The 22,131-nt window shown below is 40.6% G+C and overlaps 2 protein-coding genes across 3 annotated transcripts in view; one reads left to right on the plus strand and one right to left on the minus strand.

The window, feature by feature from the left end:
- Positions 1–22,131, plus strand: part of Pecr (peroxisomal trans-2-enoyl-CoA reductase) — a 49,753-nt gene that overhangs the window by 171 nt on the left and 27,451 nt on the right. For both annotated transcript variants that reach the window (XM_013519993.1, XM_005395692.2), the window contains exons 2-4: positions 16,166–16,526; positions 20,500–20,633; positions 21,225–21,390. In XM_013519993.1, coding sequence (XP_013375447.1) covers positions 16,166–16,526; positions 20,500–20,633; positions 21,225–21,390 — 661 coding nt within the window. The remainder of the gene's footprint in view (positions 1–16,165; positions 16,527–20,499; positions 20,634–21,224; positions 21,391–22,131) is intronic.
- Tmem169 (transmembrane protein 169) lies at positions 15–16,252 on the minus strand. The gene is made up of 3 exons (XM_005395691.1): positions 16,178–16,252; positions 4,584–4,973; positions 15–1,149 (listed from the first exon to the last, which is right to left on the minus strand). The coding sequence occupies exons 2-3, from the start codon at positions 4,855–4,857 to the stop codon at positions 527–529; spliced, it is 897 nt and encodes a 298-aa protein (XP_005395748.1). The 5' UTR covers positions 4,858–4,973; positions 16,178–16,252; the 3' UTR covers positions 15–526.

A 22,131-nucleotide genomic window follows, 5' to 3' on the forward strand; every position in this document is an offset into this window, starting at 1 on the left:
AAGAAAGAAACTCCTATCTTGTTTAAAACCACTGATATTCGGGGGATTTAATTTTCTGCAGTTCAAACTAAATCTAAGCGAGGCATACAAATCTTTACTTTCTATTACACCACAACCTCTCCCCAGTGTTTCACTCCACGTATATGTATTTGCTTGAAGGACTTGGTCACTCCTGAGCCTCTGTTATCCCTGTCATATTTGGTCACACACTTCCTTGAGTTAGAGCTACCAATAATACCACCAAACTCCCACAGTAATATACAGTGGATCTCCCTGTCACAGGTAAATGATCATTTTAGGGCCATGAATCAAAAAAAGTTTGTCTATTGGATGGACTGCTTTGGCAGGATTTATGTACTTTTCTATTCCCTGCCATTTTAGAACCATCCACATGGTAGGACAGGTCAGCATGGGCAAGCATTTTTCCACAACTGTAAGTGGGTAGGGGATGATTTAAAGAAAAAAATCTGCTGGAAGTCAGGAAATATATAGGTACTGAGGCCAGAGGAAAAAAGTTGTTGGAAGTTTAGACAGTAGAGGTTTCTACTTCCTGGGTGGGGTCCTTGTTGGAGAGATTGCCCGAGATATTGTCAGATTCAAGCAGCTCCACAATGCTGTAGGGAGAACAGTCCTCTAGACCCAGCTTGCTGCAGAGCCACCCACAGAAGCCTTTCTCCATGTCCCGGGCAGCTTGCCACCATGCTCCCCAGGACCACGAGAGCTGGACCACAGCAGCATAGAGGCCCAGGGAAGAAGCCATGGCCATGATGAGCACTGGATAGAAGAGAATGAGACAGGGGCAGCAGGAGACCTTGTGCCAGAAGGTCCTTTCCTCATTGTACACAAGGAAGATGTTGTACCAAGTGATAGTACCGTAGTAGAAAGAGACAATAAAGGAGAGGATGAAAACTACAGGCAGGCAGACCAGTGTCCAGAGGACCACATGGGGCCCCTGGTCTGCTCCCACCTGGCAGGCCTGTCTTCCTTTAGGCTCTGTTTCTCGTGAGGACTCATGGGGCTTGGTCAGTTCCTGCAGCTCCTTCTCTGTCAGTGTGACATGGATGTCCACCATCTGCCCCTTTTTCTTCCCTCGTGTGATGGTCCCGGTTAACGTGACATAGCGGCTGTCCAAAGGCATGTTCCACATACCTACAGAGCACAAAGGAGCTGAGCTTATTACCTGAAGAGGAAACATTTCAGCATATTCTTATTGCCTGAGGCTGGGGCTGAGCACAAATGTCCTTTTTTATAGCATCTGGCATAGCAGTGGTTGGGATCAGTGATTCAGTGGTGGACCAAATAAATAGGTCTCCTCACTCCACTGGTCTGGGCCCTGAGAAGACTGTGAGACAGTCTTTTCTTATTTTTCTTGTTCTCTATTTTGGGGGATATCACTCGGCATAATCTCTGTGACATCAAAGAGGTGAGGAACTTTACTACAGACCCTACTTTATAATGATCCTATTGCTAGTCAACAAGTGCTGAAAACATTATGAGTGTCAATCTGTGTGTAAAGATTGCATTTGTGTGCATTTGGCTGGTGTGTGCATTTTATGGCTTTTCTGAAAGGAGGCTTCTCACATGCCTGTGGACATCACGACCCTCATGTCCAAGCTCTATACACATTCACCCCCCACATCCCTTACCCAACCCCTTTTTAATGCTCCCAGGCCCTACACCACATCCACATACCATACCCTCTACTGTACTATCTAGACCCATCTCTCTCTCTCTCTCTCTCTCTCTCTCTCTCTCTCTCTTACACACACACACACACATACACACCCCACACCCAGAATATGAGGTGTGATTGAAAAATATGGTGAATGTTTACTTTTTTTATTACAGGGGATTATTTTAATCCCCTTTGCTTCAAATATACTTATTCTATAAGTATAGAATGCCACTTTCTGAAGCAATTCTAGAAGTTCTTTTTCATAAGTGTCTTTAGTTCTGCTGTCATAGCTGGGTCGGTGTTCTGAATTGATTCAAAATGTTTACCTTGTGCAGTCATTTTGACTTTGAGGAAGAGCCATGATGCCAAATCTGGTGACTAAGGTAAGTAAGGACACACCGTCACATTTTTACATGAGCCTCCCTTGCATGGCACTTGGCAGCAGCAGTCACTCATTTTTGATCACATCTCATACAGACACAAAAGAAGACTGGTTCAGAAAGTGGCAAGAACAATAGGGTATATATGTCTGAAGTGACAGGGAGTACTTTGCGGGTGATTAATGGCAATGTGTCTTTTACTGTAATAAAATTTAAACATCCATCACATGATTTGATCACACCTTGTAGACCCACACATCCACACCACACACATATATAATGTACACACATACTACACACAAATGCACATACACTACACCACCTATACCCTCCCACACATACAGCACATACAGATATATATACCCATACCACTCACACATAATGTACTCACATACCATACACAAACTCCCCACATATCCCACATACACTATACCAACGCCACACTCACACCACATATCATGTATATATGCAACACATAACAAATATCATGGATAAACACAATACATATGTACCCACAAATATGTACCCACATACCTCAAATATGTACCCACATAGCATACCCACATCTGCCATGCATACTATGCATACCCCACATAGATACCTCACATACATACTCATACCACAAACATACACATCACCAAATGGCCATCTTCTTTTTTTTTTTTCCTTGGTGGTACTGAGGATTGAGCTCAGGCCCTTGTGCATGCTAGGCAAGCACTTTACCACTAAGCTACATCCCCAGCCCCAAACGGCCATCTTATGGCTACCCTGAAGAGGAGGTAGAGATACTATGGGAAGGAAGTATGTGGCACTTTATATGTAAAATGTAGTCTAGGGTCTGGAGCCAGATGGCAGACTACAGGCTTAGGCAGAAACAACCTCCAGCCCAGTGGCTAGAAGTCTTTTGGCCCCATGGCTGAAAGAGAGACCATAAGGGCAAGACCCAGGACAGGGACAGGGGCTCTGACTACCAGAGGGTTTGCTGCTTTCCCTAAACCTAACCATTTCCAGACTCCATCTCAACAAAAAACACCACTGTCTGTCCTCTCTATTGTTCCTGTCAAGGACCAAAGAGTCGTTATCAATTCCTCTCTTTTTCTCCTTCCCTACCTCCAACTCATAAAGTTCCATGTTGCATTTTGAATCTCACCTCTTTTCTCTAGCTGTCCCCTGTTGTCACCTTACTCCACGCTTCCCCATGAGTGCCACTGCAGCTACACTGACACAATAGTGTCGCATCAGCTTCCACTCTTCTCTTTGCAGCCCAATCATTATAGAAGAGCCAGAGTGAGCCTTCTAAAATATGATGAGACAACATGTCTCTCCTGCATAGAGTCCTCCACTGGCTTCCCCTCCATTTATAACAAACTCCAAACCCTTTACTATGACCTGCATAGCTCACCATGATCCAGCCTCCACCTCCATTTCTAATCCTGTCACCATTTTTCCCCTTGTTGGCTATGCTCCCTACCAGAAACAACCCCACTGTGTAAATGGCCAATGCAGCTCACCTCTTCAGAAAGGCCTTTCATGACCACAGACTACTTCACCCTACTCATCTTCCCATTACCATGGTATTATTGTCCTTGGAACTCATCCCACTACTTGAAGTTATCTTTTATTTGTTGACTTCTTTACTGTTGGTCTTCTCCTGACTAGAACATCAAGTCTATTGCAGCAAATATGTTGCTTGTTCACTGAGTTTTTTGTTTTTGTTTTTGTTTTTTGTCTTTTTGAGACAGGGTCTTGCTATGCGGTTCAGGCTGGCCTTGAGCTCACTTTGTAGCCTAGGCTGGCCTCAAACTCACAGTGATCCTCCTGCCTCAGCCTCCCAAGTGCTGGGATCACTGAGTTTGTCTTAGACATGCATCTATCTATACAAATAGACCTACTTCATCTCTACATTGCTGCACAATAATTCTTAGTACAGACACTCCACAACTTCACTAGGAACAACAAATATTCTTATACATGCAGAACATGTGCATAAATTTCCAGGGGGGAATATTAAGGATTTCTGGGATTTAGGAATGCATATTTTGAATTTCAGTAAATATTAACAAATTCCCTACATAGTGGCTGAAGCAGCTTCTGTTTCCACTTGTACATGAGAGTTCATCCATTTCCTCACATTAATGTTATATTTTATCCAGTTTTTGGCAGTCCTGCATTTGAAGGAATACTATATCTCACTGTTAATATAATTTGCATTTTCCTATGATGAAAGCCAACAGTTATTGTTTCTTTACATTAAATAATTAGCATGGTCTGTTCATGTTACTAATTTGTATGTAGAAATTAGCTTCTTTGATTACTCTAGGAGTTCTAAAAGGGTTAGATCCTCCCTATCACCTACAATAGAACACAATAAATGCTAAATATATACTATTAGTTTGCTGAATTGCAGCAATGTAAGAAAGGTATCACAAAGAAATCGGTGAGTGTGCAGATTCTTGTCTGTCTCCTGAAGGGAGGATTCTCTTTTGGTTTCCTTTCTATGATTTTGAAGGGATCCTAGTGAGACTCACCATCATCATCCATAGGATAGTCTAAGAAATCTTCTCCCTCCTCCTCTTTAGGCTGATCTCCACCTTCTGATTCCTCAGGTTCCTCGTCCATGTTCTCATTATCAGACCGGTAAATGATAATAGATTCTGGGCGGGACTCTTTCCTCTTCTTTTTCTTGCGATGCATGGTGGATTCCCCATCCAGGGCCAGGGCAGCAGCCACGGCCCTCCTCAGAGAGCCCTGGTGTGGGCTTGGGAGCTGGCCCTGGTCATCCACTGGTACTACTTCTTCCATCTCAGTCCTGGCGCCTAGCTGTGCCTTATAGAGTCCAACTTGCTTGAGAAAGCTCACGATCCACACATCACACTGCTTCTTGCTAGAGGGAGCTAAGCAATGATGTCCTGACCTTGCTGAAGGATAAGAAAGCAAAGCCATCAACACAGAGTGAATGAGGTGACGTGGAAAGAGACTTGGAAAATCATCCTCAACCTGACAGAAGCCTTCCTCTCCTTGGACTTCTCTTAACACCTTATTTTGGGAGTCCACTGGAAATTCTCTTACAAGAATAGATTGTGAATAAAATTTTATTTGCATTACAATATTGTTATTTATATAAATGTATACTATTACAAAAACCCCATCAGTTGAATTGGGGGATTCAGAGTTAAGGAAGCTGGTGAGGAAGACTTCAGGAAGGTGAAGGTTAAAACCAATCTTACTCATGACAGATGGAGACAGAGATGGCTAGGTTCAGTATTGGGAACTTCTGGCTATTGAGTCATACATTACAACTATACCCAAATGGAGGAAAGCAACTGTGAGCAAGTCACTCAAAGATGGTGCAACTTCTCCAACTGCACCTACCTTGCTATTCTGTAAAGGAAATTGATCTCCTGGTTTGTTGCTGGTCCAAGACCTCAGAAAGTTACAGAAATTCTGTGCTATCACAAGCTGAAAAAGCAGTAGAGAGGACACACTTTCACTCTTAACACTCCATCTTCACTCTCTCTCTCTTTTTTCATGTCTTTTGGAGACAGGATTTCTCTATGTAGTTCAGGCTGGCCTTGAGCTTACTTTGTAGCCCAGGCTGGTCTCAAACTCGCAATGATCCTCCTGCCTCAACCTTCTGAGTGCTGGGATTACAGATGTGCACCATGATGCCTGGCTAATCATCTTCTCTTTTTGTTCTCCAGGTAAATCTCTATGATTTTTCTCATAGAAGAGAAAAATCTATGTAGCATCTTTTAGGGAAGATGTGTTCATGGTGCACTGTTTATGTTTGTAAAACAACCTTGGGCTAATATTGATTTTATAGAGAAGAAATAAGAAACTTTATCTGAGTTTGAAATTTTAAACAAAGGTGCACAAAGAAAATGAAGAGAACTGAGAAGCTCTGATTCTTAAATCCAGCAGACCTCCCAGGAGGCTACAGTCCTTTTCTGAGCTTGAGCCATTCAGAGAGCTACTCTGATTGCTGCTGCTAAAGAGATATAAATTAGCAAATATCCAGCCTGTGTTATCTAGATTGCTAGCTATTCATATGTTTCTCATAAAACAAACAAAATATACAAAACCCCAGACATGATACTATAGAAAATTTCAAACATGTATAAAAAGAAATATTGTTATGGAAAATGTCAAATCTCGCTGGGCATGGTGAGGCACACCTGTAATCCCAGCACTCAGGAGGCTAAGGCAGGAGGATCATTGCGAGTCTGAGACCAGCCTGGGCTACAAAATGAGCTCAAGGCCAGCCTGAACTGCATAGCAAGACCCTGTCTCAAAAAGAAAAAAAAAAAAAAAAAAAAAAAAAAAAAAAAGACAGGAAAAGAAAATGACAAATCTAGATAGAAGGAAGAATTGTTTTAACGAATCTTCCTTGTACTCATTGCTTACTTTCAACAATAATCAAAATATTTGAAGTCAATCTTGTTTCGTCTCCTTGTATTTAGAAGCCAGTTATAGACATACATCATTTTATTTCACTTCCATCTCAATATGCATCTCTTACCTGTTAGGATTTCCTTTTTAAAAAAATCACAATAGCATTATCACACACCAAAAAAATTCTATTTTTTCTAAAAATAATTCTTTAATACCATCAGCTATCCAGTTAGCTCCACTTACCCTGTTAGCTTAATATTTTTAGGAGAATTTCCTTGACCAAGGGTCCAAATAAGGACTACAGAACCTGAGATACTACATCTTTTGTGTCTATACCAGTGCTGTCTAATGGCACTTTCCACCTTTACACCTGAAAGGTGCAACTGAGGAAAAGTATTTTTAATTTTATTGAATTTTGACAGATTTCAGAGGTATGAAGCTATTAGCTATTATATTGGATAGTGCAAATCTATATGTCTGTCCTCTGATTTTTTTTTTCCTTGTAATTTATTCGTTAAAGAAAATGGGTTATTTATGGTACAGATTCTTGTGGCTGGGTTTTTGCTGATGGTATCCCCACAGTGTGCTCCTCTCAACCATAGTGGTCCTATAAATTGATAGCTAAATAAAGAGACTTGATCAGATTCTGACTAGAATTTTTGGTAGGTTGATTGACTGCTCTGGCATGGCAATTTTATGGATGGTGTTTTATTCTTCTATCAGAAGGCACCTGTTGTCTTGTGAGGTTATACCCGCTCATTCATTAAGGGACCACAAAACAATATTCTTTCTCTCATTTCTTCAGTTCTTAGCTGAATACTCTCAAGCTCTTTCCTTTTAAATTCAGTTTTAAACTTGGCACACACCTGTAATCCCAGCACTCAAGAGGCTGAGGCAGGAGGACTGCCATGAGTTTGAGGCCAGCCTGCAATACATAGGGCCTCAAATTAATTAATTAATAAAAACTATTGGTGGAAATGGCAAACAGCCCTGTCATTACACAATATTATTGGCACGATACTGTGAAAAATAGCTTATGAATTACATTGACAGCTTCTATTGATACAAAATTTGTCAAAGTATTTACCAAAGGAGTTCCAGTTTTCAAATAACTGTATTACTGAGAATTGCTACATTCTGCCCACAAACCTGCACCCCAGATTTCCCAAAGCTGTATATTCCCAACTCTAGGTTCCTGGCTTTCTGCTACTTTTATTACCATTTCCCAAACCCCTCACTTTCCTTCAGATCTGAATATATTCTTTCTGTCAATACCACATGTACAATAGTTGGTGTCCCTTTCTTTCTTCTCCTCTAATTTATATTCAGTAGCTCCAGTACTTAGTGGACTGGCCCAGTAGGCATAACTGTGATAGAGATAGAGCGTGGGCAGAAAGAACCATTAAACTAAGCTTTATTTTTTTTGTTTGTTTGTTTTGTTTTTTTCCGGTACCGGAAATTGAACTCACAACATCACACTTACCAGGCAGGCGCTGTGCCACTGAGCTAAATCCCCAGCCCCTAAACTAAGCTTTAAATGTTACTCAGTTTGAAGTAACTCCCATGACTGAAAATTATGCATCTTTGATATTACCATGTAACAGGGAAAACTCCAAATTATATTTCTTCAAATGCCAAAACACGCCCTTTTTGTCACTTCAATGTTTTTGAAATTTGGAAGCATTTTATGCCCAAAAGAACGACTTTGACCTTCTGAGCAAACAGCTGTCCCTTGCTCTCTCACCCAGTGCCTCCGCTATCCTTTGGTTACTGATTTTCTAATCTAATTCTCCACTAGAAAGGCAAGTTATTGAGTTTTAATCAACTTTGTACCCTGGCAGTTAGTCCAGTGCCTGAAATAAATTAGGCACTTAGTGACAATTCTCATAGAAGAGATATTCAGGAAGAATTTAGCAAGTTTCACATCCTGTTATCACTTTCCTTTGCCTTGGTCACCAGTCTAAATGCAATGAGCACAGTTATCTCTAAGCTCTTATTACATCTTTCAAAGAAGGTATTGTGTTCTCAGTGCATTGTTTGGCTTGTAAAAAAAAAAAAAAAAAGTCTTGGATTAGTATGGCATTTCTAGAGAAAAGTTAAGGAACTTTATTGTAATTTGAAATTTTAAACCAAGGCAGACAAAGTAATTTGAGAAGACTGAGAAGCTCTGACTTTTTTTTGTTTGTTTTTATTTTTTATTAGTACACGTTTATAGTACATAATGATTACATGCCTTGTGTGGACTTGGTATAGTACATAACACATCTTAATTCTTTTTTCATTCCCTTCCTCTCCCTTCCCTTCCCCTCCCTTTATCTCTTGATCATCCTCCCCATCTGAGAAAGATCTAGCTCCCTACTTCCCATTAACTTTTATTTTGCTTTTTATTTATATTTTTGGTTTTTCGTATAAGAGAAACCATGTGATATTTAGACTTGTGTATCTGATTTATTTCACTTAACATTATGGTCTCAAGATGCATCCATTTTCCTACAAATGGATTAGAAACTATGATTTTTTTTTTGGTCTTTTTTTTGAGACAGGGTCTTGCTATGTAGTTTAAGCTGATTTTGAGCTCACTTTGTAGCCCAGGTGGTCTCAAACTTGCAACGATCCTCCTGCATCAGCCTCCCAAGTGCTGGGATTACAGGCATGTGCCACCACGTCTGGCTTCTAGAAGCTATGATTCTTAAATTCAGCTGGTCTCCAAGGAGAATGTAGGGCCACTGAGTTCGTTTGACTAAGATGCCTATAAACACAAAGCTATATGCAAGAAGAGTCAGGACAGAAGAACTAGGTAAAGCAAATACTTTCAGAAGATAAAGAACTCAACTATGAGACCACTGAGGAGATCTTAAGCATTAATGAACTCACCAAAGAGCCCCATATAGAAAAGTGTATATCTACCCAGGACAACTGCAGGTAGAGGCTGAGAGGACATTTTCCTCCTCAAGGTTAAAAGTTTCAAGTTTCCTTGCCAAAAATGAGTGTGAATTTTAAATTCACTAAGTGTCTGTATTTAATACAAAAATTTTTTCCTGGTCTAATTCCATTAGTAAAATGAATACTCAGGTAATCCTATGATATGGATGGCCTCTGAGTAAACTATTTTATATATACCTTGAGGGTACAAGTATTAGCGCTTCAGAGGTTACACTGTGACCCATGGTATTATCCTGCTTAGTTTCTGTTTTCCTCTGTAGTCTCCTTCCCTGGCCTTTGTATGTGGTGTGAGTTTTCAAACTAGGAGCTGTGAGTCTTTGAGCAGGTTAGAGGAGATGGGACAGAGTTCATGTGCTGTACCTCCTCCTTTTCTTTCAAAACATGTTCTGATAAATGCCAGAGAGTACAGTGAGAAGGCAAGTCGCAAACCTCTTTTTCTCTCCTATGTTAAGGGAGAGATGCTCTAGGAAGATGTAGTGAGGTAGAGTTAAACACATGCATGGAGGTGACAACCATTGTTGATGGGCATCATACACATGAAAATGTGTGGCTTTCTATCTAACACTATTGTCTTGAGTGGCCACAATGGGAAAGGTCAGTGTTAAGTAAAAGAAAAGGCTCCCTGGGCCCAAAGGCAGAAAAATATAGCCAACAAGAGTTAAGAGATTTGAAGTCTCTTGGGGAGATAGAAATTTGACCTACCTGTCAATTGATGCTGTTGGGGGCACACTCCAGTCTGGAGGCAAAGAGAGAGATGACCTTTTGATATCCTATTAAAAACATTTGATGGGAAATACAAAATGGAAAGGGTTGGTGAGCTTCTAGTAATTTCCCTTAAGAAATCATCCTTTTGGGCTGGGGATTTAGCTCAGTGGCACAGTGCCTGCCTGGCAAGCATAAGGTCATGAGTTCAATTCCTGGTACCAGAAGAAAAACAAGAAAAACAAAACAACAAAAAAGAAATCATCCTTTCCTATGGGCACAGATACTTTTACATGGGTGTGTAGCCAGTCTCTGCTCACCATCCCTGATTCACCTGGAGATATGATTCACAAGTGCTCCACAATTAGAACAGTACCTTTTGAGAATACAAAAATGTTTCCACTAACTTAGGAAAGGATGGACTTTTTGAAATCATGGTAAAAATCAGTCATTAGAACCAGTTTTAAACCTATTTAGTGAATCAATAGCTTCCATTAGTTATAATCATTCATCCTCTCCTAGATAGTTTCAAACTTCTACAGACCAGGACCTGTCTTACATTTCTTCTTCACCACCACTGGGAAGACCCTGGGGCTGGACAATGTAGCTAAAGTCAGTATGTACTTGTTGGCCTAATAGGACAAAGGAGAAAGGAAAAATGCTCACTCGGAAATATAAACAGTTGTGAAGAGGGGAAGTCTTAATTTTCTTCCCCATTTTTGTACACTGAATATTATGCGTTTAGTGTTTGATCTGAAGAGCAGGTTCTGAATATCCCTTTTTTATTTTGGATTCCATAAGAGAGAGAGAGTAAAAACAAATTCACTCCATTTCCAAGGTGCTAATCAATAAAATTAAGAGAAAGCACATGACTTTATATTTTCTTTTCTGGGAGTTAGGCTTTGCCCATCCTCCACATCCACTCCCAGGCCAAAGTTCACTAGTGAACACGGCACTGTAGAGTGTTAACCTCCATTTATTGCTACCTCTGAACTTTGAACATTCCTGAAAGGAAAACAGGTATTAAATAACAGGTTTATACTTTGGAAGTCATGACTGGAAAAGCTGCTTTTAAGCCACTATTGAAGAAAACCCTCAAGATAATTCATAAACTCATCCAGCAATTTCTCCATCTCTAGTGCTACCACTCCAGGCAAAGAAGCCATCATCTCTTTCACATAGTTCTAAAACATTGCTCCTTACCTTTTGACTTCTACTCTTGCTGCCTTCAATCTTCTACTCAGCAGTGAGAAAGATCTTTAGAAAACATACATAAAATCAAGCTATTTTCTGCATCTCCTCCCCTGTTGTCCCTTCCTGGACCACCTCCTGCACACCTACTGTGCTGCCAACACAGTGGCTCCCTATGTTCTCCGAAAAAGCACCAAGTACTTTCCCATATGAGCTTATTTACATGCCATCTACTGTGGGTGATATGTGTCTTCAGCCCCACTTCATCACATGGTCACCTTTGTTCCCCCCAAGTCTCTGTTAAAATGTCACCCCTTCTGACTACTTCTTGACACTCAGACCAAAAAAACAAGTTCTTGCTCTCTCATTACTTTTTGCCACAGCAGTCTGTTTCCTGTATAAGATTTATCAACAATTGGACACAAGTATTTATTTGATTTTCTACTTGTTTGTTGTGTATCTCCTCTACTAAACTATAAGCTCTCTGAAGTGGTACCATACAAGAGGAACACCAAGTAAGTGTTTAAGTACAAAAAAAAAAAAAAAAGAAATTAAGTGACTGCATGAAGCTGTAGCAATTAAGGACTAACCTGATTTTGTCAAAGAGAGCCTGAAAGGAAGTTTAATAAAGAGACATTGATAAGCTCCATTATGTGCTAGTTATGGCAGATTTCCAGGTTCTTCTTTATTTCTTTCCTACTTTCCAATAACAGAGGTTTCAGCTTGTCACATAATTCACTAGTAAAGACAACATTTCTCAACATCCCTTGCAGCTAGCTGTGATTACATTACTAGTCTCCGGACAATAGGATGTGAGCAGATGTGAGTGTGCAAGTAACTCATTCCTTCCTATTTTCACCTTGAGGACTAGAACATGAGCTGGATAAGCCATCTGCAACCCATGCTGACAAAGGAACCACGTAGCAGCAGCAGAGGAATGAGATGGGAGGAGCACAAGCCACCTTAACAACCATAAACCTTCTTCCTGTGGACTGAAGTATATGGGGGGGGGGAATACTTACCTTGTTTTTACTAACAGTTATTTTGGTCTTGTAAGGCAGTCACACAAAAATCCTAATTAATGCACTAGGCTAAGGTTATTTTATATGTCAGTCCCTCTGCTGTGCTCCAATTTGTCCACCCTGGGGCATAGGTACACCTTCATATGCATTTCAGAGTTAGAACATAAAATGGTATCATCCCTGGTAGTGAGTCTGAACTCAGCTGTCCAATACAAAGGCTATCACACTGATACTGGATCAAGCTCCATCAGCAAACTGTTGGAGAACTCACTGCAGTCTGGTACATGATACCATTCCCAGCTCATAATGAGATGGCCAACAACACACCAAAGGGAAGTTTTGTTAAAAGAAACTAACAGTTCTTAGGCATGCAGTAAAACTCTCTAAGTCCCAATGCCACAAAATGAGCAAGGCTTTGCAGCTATGGCATCTTCGTTGAGCTAAGTTATCATCAGGAAATCTGATCATCAGCCTTTGCTAGCCAGGTCCCATCCAATACAACACATGAATGGGTTACCATTTAAAATCTTTGGCTAACAAAGTTTCCAAGCCAAGATGCCTTGTCCATTGGGTTAAGAACACTAAGAGCTGACTTTTTACATCTTTCCCACATTGAATCTGAACTCCTGGGGCTGTAAGAGAGGGTATTATTCTGGAATTAGGTTATCACTACTACAGTGAATTGTGCCCTGCCCAGACCTCTTGTTCTTTGAACTGTTCCCTGCTTTGTTTATCTGTCACCCAAAGGACCACAAATAATCTGTCATGGCCAGACTCTGCCACCTTAATTGACCACCATTAGGTTTAATGCTAACTAGGCAATAAAATGTTACCATTTCACCACTGAAAATTCACCACTAGCTCCTCCCAGAAAGAAGGAGCTAACAGGTGGAAAGGCATGTGGCTCAGGGTAACATTAAGTGATTGGAACTAGGGGCTGGGGATTTAGCTCAGCGGCACAGTGCCTGCCTGGCAAGTGCGATGTCATGAGTTGGATTCCCAGTACTGGAAAAAAAACAAAACAAAACAAACAAACAAACAAAAACCAAAAAGGAGTGATTGGACCCTGCCTGTGGCACCACCTTCAAATTCCCAGACTCCAGCCAATTGCTGTGATTAGGCTGTGCACACAGCTGGGCTTGCTCCTTCTGGGTCTTCTGAGCAGTATTTCTCTTGTCATTTTCTAGCTGGTGCTGGAAGGCTCTCTTACCGAGGCAAGTTTAGCAGTATCTGACTGTCTGATGGAGATAGTGACAGACAATGAAGGTTGTTGGTGACAAGAACCTCGAGCATCTCCTTAGTGGGAGTGCTGTAGGATCTGATCTTTGTTCTCTAATCGTTTTCTTTTTTTTTTTTTTTTTTTTGCTGTCTTACCTCTTATGGCACACATACTTTCAATCTCCCACTCCCACTCCCACCATTCCTACACACTAGAACACAAACCATAAAAAGACAGAAAAATTCATTGTCTCATTTCTGCACTGCATCCCAGTGCCTTGAATATTTCCTGGCACATGGCAGGGGCTCAATAAATACTGCCTGAATACTGTGAACTGGTTAAGAGTCACACTCATATGAGTTGGCTCAGGTAGTGTCTCGATTCAAGGCAGGGGCAGGGCTGAGGCCTCATTGACATTTCTTCAGCATCAAGATTCTGGGAGTCTACATGCTGAGAATCATGTTAGTCTGAGCCGGAAGCTGCTTTGCAGAGGGGAGAAAATGGAGTTACTGGGCAGATGGGGTGGGGGAGGAGCAGGGAGCTGGGGAGCAGCAAGAGCATCACTGAAGAGGAGGGGAATCTTTGCTAATGGGGTGTGACAGAGCAGGGTGCGTGGAAGGAACATGGATACAGTAATGCCTTTTTCCCCAGGACAAAGCAGGCAGTGATGCAGAGCACAGGAAGGAGCAGCATTTGAATCAGCCAAAGCAAGGGTCCATACAGCATGGCATGTTGGTCTTGGGAAGAGATGGCTCAACTATAGCCAGAATTAAAATCTGAAAACAAAGCTCATTCAAGCAGCAGAAGTGCTATAGCTCCAGGCTTTGGGGGTTTAGCAGACTTTCAAACTCCGAGGTCAGAGGGATAGGCAAAGAGACCAGTGACTCCTTGTTTTTAACAAAAAATTTCTTGAAGAGACTCCACACTGCTTAATCACAGGTCATGCCCAAATTGTGACAAAGAGCTTTCTGACTGTTCATGCCACTGAGGAATGGCACCTTGTCACTGACTCGCAGGCCCAGTAACTTCGTCTCTGAAAGACATCAGAACCCTTGTCTCTGTCCATTCACTGGTCACACAGAGGTACAATCAGGCCCAGCACAACTCTGATAATCCACAGATCCAGACTGGGACGTAACCACAATAAATTATATCTTCACTACAATTATCTCTGAAAGAAATTTAAAGTGCACTCACCCTCCAAGAAAGACACCTTGGTATTTTCTAAAATAAGATACCACTCAGAATTGAGTCAATATTTCTTTTCCAATTAAAAATACATACTTTGGGGTTTGAGGGTAGAGTGCTTACCTAGCATGTGCAAGGCCTAAAACAAAACATGAAACCTTTGTCATTGGATCAAAGCAGCAGAAATTATATTTTTCTGAACAATACTTTGAACTTTCTCATTCAAATTTACTTTTTTTAAGGTGATGATGGTGCTGTTGGTCATAACTGAGTTAAGTAGAAAGTGACGTGATTCCACCATGCTAGCTGGTAGGAACCAGGAGAGCTTTCTTCCTTTCTTGAATGAGGGTAGATTGGAATTCCTCAGCAGCAAAGGTAGAGAAGCATTTCTAAACACAGGTTAGACAAGGGCATTAGCATGCAGGAACAGGGAGGGAATGTGGATGTCCAAGAACTGCAGCCCTGCTGGGTTCGACAGTTCCACTGGGAGCGGCAGTGTGGAGGAAGTAATGTCTGGTTCCATTTCAACCAGACCGATTTCCATTTGCTTAGCAAATTGTAAGTGGTGGATCTATTCCACTCCATCCAAAAAGACATTTGTTGACCTTTACATTATTTTAATACCTTGCAAGTGAAATAACAGCACTCTAACCACAGACTTAGAAATAGCATCCTGCCCAGAGTAAGATCACTGCACCCGGTACATTCTCTAGTTCTGCCAAATTCTTAAAGCAAGAATAAGGAGCAGAATCTGCATAATGAATCCCTGTTACTGGGCAGCAACACGCAGATGAGAAATTTCCCCCATCCTCAGCAGGCTGAGCAGTATGCTTAAGAAATGAACTAGAAGACTAGCTCTCACACATAAACCTACAGATGAGTCTTGCAGGAAGCCTATACCCTCCAACGAAAGATCTCCTTTTTGATCTACTCTGTGCCAACTGAATGGGATCAGATCGAAAATCTGGTCAAGGTTGTTCTGGTCAAGGTTTTCTACCTACCTGGGTGGGGCACACATGAGGTGGATATGGGCCAGAAATGCTTTTTAAATCATTTATGATCTCGGATCTGTGGATAACCAGACTGCACCTCCTCTACCCCTAAGCACCCTCCCCAGGGGTCCCTCCCCGAGGATGAAAAGGTCTGGAAGCTGATTTCCTCCCCTTCATCTAGGCCTTCCCCTTCTCCCCTTCCCAGCCAGAGACACACAGCAGCTGGAGCCCAAACACAGCCCGGAACTCCAACGCGGGCGGGCGCAGCAAGGCCCAGGAGCCAGAGCCTTTCTTTATCCAGATGCACTAGAGATTTAATTTTAATTAACCCTGAGAGCTATGGCCCAGAGGATTGAATTTTTAAAATACAACAATCCTTGCTTTGTATTATTTATTTTTTGCATTTCCCTTTCCCCAAATAATATCAAAATTTTTTAAAATAAATTTTTAAAAATGTTTAGGAGGAGTCTCACCCACATGCCCAGGGACCGACGCCTACGGAGGATGCAGACTGCGAGAGGCGGCCACCAGGGAGCGGTCCAGCCTGGGAGGATGCTGCGCTGCCGCCTCGGCGGGCGGGGCCAAGGGCAGAGCAGCCCAGCCGGTCACGTGGGCGCGGGTCTTTAGCCCCGCCCCCATCTGCAGGCTCGGGTGACCTGCACCAGCAGCGCGGTCTGCGCACTCTGAAGCTCAACGCCATGGGCTCTTGGACAAAGGGCAAGAGCTGTCTGGCGCCCGGCTTGCTGCAGAACTATGCGGCCATCGTCACTGGCGGGGGCACGGGCATCGGAAAAGCCATTGCCAAGGAGCTCCTGCACCTGGGTACGGAGCAGGTTTGGGCCTGGGACCAGGGTCCGCAGAGATCTGGCTGTAGTTACCTGGGTTCGCCGTCCCCGGGGCGCACGAAGCCCCCCGGCCAGGTACAGTGCGAAACAAAGGGACTGTAGAAGTGAGCCAGGAGCGGGGAGATAGAGACGATCTCTCTAGAAAATCGGACATCCTAGGGAAGCACTGACAGATGAGACACTAAGTAAAAGGTCAAGGGGTTGAGAGCCAAAGATGTTGCGCCGGGAAACTCCAGAAATTGCAGGTTCCTATTGAAAATTAGTCCATTCTAAATGCTGCCTAATCTTACTAATTAGGAAACACGTGGAGACTTCCTTTACCTAAAAGACTCCTGTCTTATCTTCTCAATCTGTTACAACCAGCAACAAAGTAGAGTGAATATTTACTCCCATGGATGGAGAAACGAGCTTAGAAAACATACACAAGGAAAGAAGCCGCAAAGGGGAACACAGTTAAATTTATCTCTATGGAAATATAAATCTTCAGTGAGTTAAAAAATGTGAACGACGATTGAAGGTATATGAAGAAAAATATTTACCACATAAGAAAAGTAGTCTCACTACAGAGAGAGCTTTTGCAAGTAAATCAAAGAACCGAGATACAAATAGAAATATAGGCTAACATTCCAAAAGAGGAACTACATATAGGCAATAAGTTTTTAAGGAAACAATCAACTTTATTGGTGCTAAATACAAAATAAGGTATTGTTTTTATAACAAACTTAAAAACATTGGAGGAAATGAAATGTTGATAAGAGAATGAAAACAGCAGGAAGGAATATAAATTATTACGTTTCTGGTGGGCAAATTGGAAAAAAGATCCAAAATCCTTGGTATTCATACTCTATGACCTTTCTTGGAATGTTACTCTAAGGGACTGGACAAACAAAGATTTGTATTCAAAGATGTAGTGTTATTTGAGTGGGGAAAACTTAGAAATAACCTAAATACCCATTTTGAGACAGTTAAATCCTGTTACTGAAGACTTTATGTGGAGAAATGCATATCCTATAATTGGAAAAAGTGAGATTCTAAAGAAAATACTTAATTTTGCTAAAAAAAAAATATATATATATATGGAAAAAAGGACTAAAATAAAGTTTGTAACATTGTTAGCAATTTTTCTAAAAATAATTCTCTTTTTCTTTCTTTCTTCATGGCACTGGGGATTTAACCCAGGGTCTTCCATTGCTAGACAAGCACTTTACCACTGAGCTATAGTCCTGGCTTTTTAAAAAATTTTCTTTTCTCTTTTTTTTGGTCTTTTTGAGACAAGGTCTTGCTATGCAGTTCGGGCTGGTTTGAGTGCACTTCGTAGCCCAAGCTAGTCTCTAACTCACAATGACCCTCCTGCCTCAGCCTCCTGAGTGCTGAGATTACAAGTGAGCACCACCATGCCTGGCTAAAATTTTTTTTATTTTGAGATAGAATCTTGTCATCTTGCCCAGGTTGACCTTGAATTTATGATCTTCCTTCTTCAGCCTCCCAACTAGCTTGGATTATACGGTCTGTGCCACTTTGCCAGTATCAAATATTTTTTATGTGAACATGTTCTGCAAACAAAGAAAGGAATAAAGCTTATTAAAAACTATACATAAATCTGGCATATTGGATTATTTTTTGAAGTTAGACTTATCTTATTAGGAACTCAAGGCAATGTTTTGTCTTTTTTATTTTTATTTTAAAAAGAAAAAGCAAAATAACAACAAAGTCAAAACAAAACAGCATAAAAATGATACAGAATTTCAAAATAAGACAATAGGAAATTAACAATGGTTGCTATATAAAGCAATGTTTTTTCATGTTTGTTTTAAAAAATACTCAGGTTAAGCCACACATGGTGGCACACACCTGTGATCTCAGCACTGGGGAGGCTGAGGCAGGAGAATTGCTGCAAGTTCAAGGCCAGCCTAGACTACATAATGAGTTTAAGGCCAACTTTAACTACATAGAGAGACGTTGTCTCCAAAAAGAAATGCTCACATTTCCCATTAAAATTCCCAAGTTATCACCATTTGGGGGTTTATTAAATTGAAAAACTTGAAATTAAATTTGAAAAATAGTTTTTTAATTAAAAAAATCTCAATTTTTGTATTTGTTTCTTTGTTTTTTGAGATAAGGTCTTGCTCTGTTGCCCAGGCTGGTCTCAGTCTTCCTACCTCAGCCTCCTGAGTAGCCAGGACTACACATGCGTCACCTTGCCTGGCTAAAAAAAAAGTAGTTTTAAAAGTGCTTTATTTCTAAGATGCACTAGCCATCTTGTCCTATACTACTAACATAGTTCTGGCCAAATGGAGAGTCATGTTCCCAATGGCCTTCATTAACTTCATTTATGCCTTCAATGTGTGACTGTTGGAGTGGACTGTGTGACAGCATAACACCTCCAGCAAGGACTGTTAAGTAAACGGGTAACTACAGTCTGAGACAGCTCAGTGTTAAACGCAGTATGAACATGAAGACAGAGATATGGGAGCATGTAGAAGGAACGGTGAAGTTAAAGGAGAGGGAAGAGGGTTACTAGGCTTCTCAGAAGCAGTTAGCTCTTCCTTCTTTCTGCTTTGAGGCTACCAGAATATCTGCAATGTAACATCTCACATATGTAAGACATGAATATTTAACCTTTTCAGAAACTACCAAATAGCCTGTACCAATATGTCCCCTTGGGTAATTGACTCCTATCTATGGAATTTCCTTGAGGAAATCCTTTGATCTAAAGTCTACTTTATTCAGTATTAATATAGCCATTAATATAATTTGCTTTTCATTGGTATTAGCAGAGTATGTCTTTTTCCCATTCTTTTACTTTTAAACCTGTATGTGTCTTTAACTTTCCGTGTGTTTTTTGTAGGCAATACATAGTTAGATGTTGCTTTTTCATCCAATCTTGTGTGGCTAAATGGGGTGTTTGGACAATACGTTTGCTATGTGAATTTCTGTACAGTTGAATTTAAATGTATCATACAGTTATTTTTATTCTATTTCTCCCATCTGTTCTGTGTTCCCATTTCTCTTGTTTTCTGCTCTCTTGTGCATTATTTAGTATTTTTACTTTTCCCATTATCTCCTTTTTTAACTGTTTACCTATAAAGCATCTTTATTGTAAAGATGTGGCTTATGGTTTTATAGTACACATATTAGGCCTATTGTAGTGTACCTTCCACTTTACATAGAATGTAAAGTCCACTTCACAGTTTATAGGTACTCCCTGCTTTGCCTGGCATTTGTGAGACCAAGACAGTAACTGTTCAAACTCAAACCAAGCAAAGCAAGCTTAGTAATCAGTGGGGGAAATTACAACTGTTTCATGACTTTCAAGAATTTTTTGTCAAAGACTAGAATTTCTTATACCATAAGTTATAAATGTACAAGGAAATGAAACAAAAACTAGTAAAATTAGACCAAAGCAGTTTGACTGGGTGGGGAGAGATTGCTGAAAAGGGTACAAAGTTTTAGTTAGACAAGAGGAATAATCTATTAATCTATTACACAGCATGGTGACTATAACTAAAGGTAATTTATTATATATTTCAAAATTACTGAAAGAGTGGATTTTGAATGTTCTTACCGGAAAAAAAAATGGTAAGTATGGAAGTTCAGGTATGTTACATAGACTGATTTGATCATTCCACAGTGGATAAATGTATAAAAATATCATACTGTACCTCTAAAGATATGCAATTACTTATCAAGTGAAAATAAAATTTTAAAATACTAAAATAATATCTTTACCACACTAGTTTAAAATGTTAAATATTAATTATTAATTAATTATTAAATTATTATTAAATATTTAATATTTAAATATTAAAGCATTTTATTTCCTCATGAAAAACTTACCAAAAGTAGTCTGAATACAGAAACATACAAAATACTGTCAATATATTATTATTGTTGAAATTTGCACAATTCCTAAAAGATACTCACTTGCTCTCTGGCTTTTTGCTTCACAGGGTGTAATGTGGTCATTGCATCCCGTAACTTTGACAGACTAACATCTGCTGCAGAGGAACTGAAAGCCACTCTGCCTCTCAGCAACAAGGCTCAAGTCACCCCCATACAGTGCAACATCAGAAAAGAAGAGGAGGTAATGCACAGATAGCTGTACCATTTGCTAACCATGCTTGTTTATGGATCCTGGTGGTACCTCAGGTTCTCCTGGGGTAGTTCTCAGATGAGGAACACTAGAAACAGAGACTGTATGCAGACTGTTGTGCTCATGATTTATTGAGCCAGTGGCCTCAGGAGAAGGTAGGAGGAGAGACCGAGGGGCCAAGCAAGGACAAGGTCTCAGCTTGGGACTTCCTTCTGTGTCTTTTGCCCTATAAGACATTTCTTAATGTTCATTTTTACCTGATTTCATCACTATCCATTATTTGAGGTTGGTACTTACAAATTAATATGTCCAGAGCCTGCCATACTTAGAAGTGTTCCAGACGCTTGGGTGTAACATGTCATCAAAAGTACAAACTTTAGCCTTATGGCCAGTGGGTATTGAACACTGGGAAATTATTCATCGTTGTAAGTTTGTTAGGTTTATTCATGCTGACTTCATATTCATGGTTGTAGTACTTACAGTTACTGTTCACTGTGAGAGACTGTAAGCTCTGTCCACCCTGATAGGACATGTGATAGGTCTAAGTAGCAAGTTAGATTATTAAACATTTAATTTTTTTAGGTGAATAATTTGATGAAATCTACCTTAGCTCTTTATGGTAAGATCGATTTCTTGGTAAACAATGGTGGAGGCCAGTTCTTATCTCCTGCTGAAAACATCAGTTCAAAGGGATGGCATGCTGTGATTGAAACCAACCTGACAGGCACCTTCTACATGTGCAAAGCAGGTGAGCATCATAATATTGACCAAATCTTTGTGTCTTTACTGAGAGACTATAGAGAATGCAGAAAAAGGGACTATCAGGGGCACTGTCTCATTTACTTTTCTTGTCCCTGAGAGACAATACCCAACACCCACAACTTAAATGAGAAGTGTTTATTTTGGCTTATGTTTTAGACTATAGTTGGCTGGATGCAGGTAGGGCAGCATGGCACAAAGCCATGGCAGACAGGAAGCAGAGAGTCAAGGGAGGAACTGGGAAGACACATATACCCTCTGCATCACTCCCACAGTGATAAGCCTCTTTTGAACAAACCCCACCTCTTACCAGAAAACCAGCTATAATACTCCCATAATCCATCACTTCCCAAAAGCCCCACCTATGATTGTGTTAGGCTTTTAGGGGACATAAGCCATAACATTTTGCCCCTGGCCCCCAAAAGACTCATGTGCATTTGTATGCAAAATGCATTTAATTCATCTCTAAGAGTTGCCAAAGTCAACAGTTTCATCATTACTGAGAAGTCCAAGCCCAAAGTATCCTCTGAGACTCAAAACAAACTCTTAGCTGTGAGCCCTGTGAAAATAAAAATAAATTAATTAGGGCTGGGGACTTAGCTCAGCGGCAAAGCGCTTGCCTGGCAAGCACAAGGTCGTGAGTTCGGTTCCTGGTACCGGAAAAAAAAACCAAAACCAAAAAAAAAACCAAAAACAAAAAATAAATTAATTAATAAATAAGTAAATAAAT

Source organism: Chinchilla lanigera, unplaced genomic scaffold, assembly GCF_000276665.1.
Source record: "Chinchilla lanigera isolate Chin_1 unplaced genomic scaffold, ChiLan1.0 scaffold00052, whole genome shotgun sequence".
Classification (NCBI taxonomy): domain Eukaryota; kingdom Metazoa; phylum Chordata; class Mammalia; order Rodentia; family Chinchillidae; genus Chinchilla; species Chinchilla lanigera.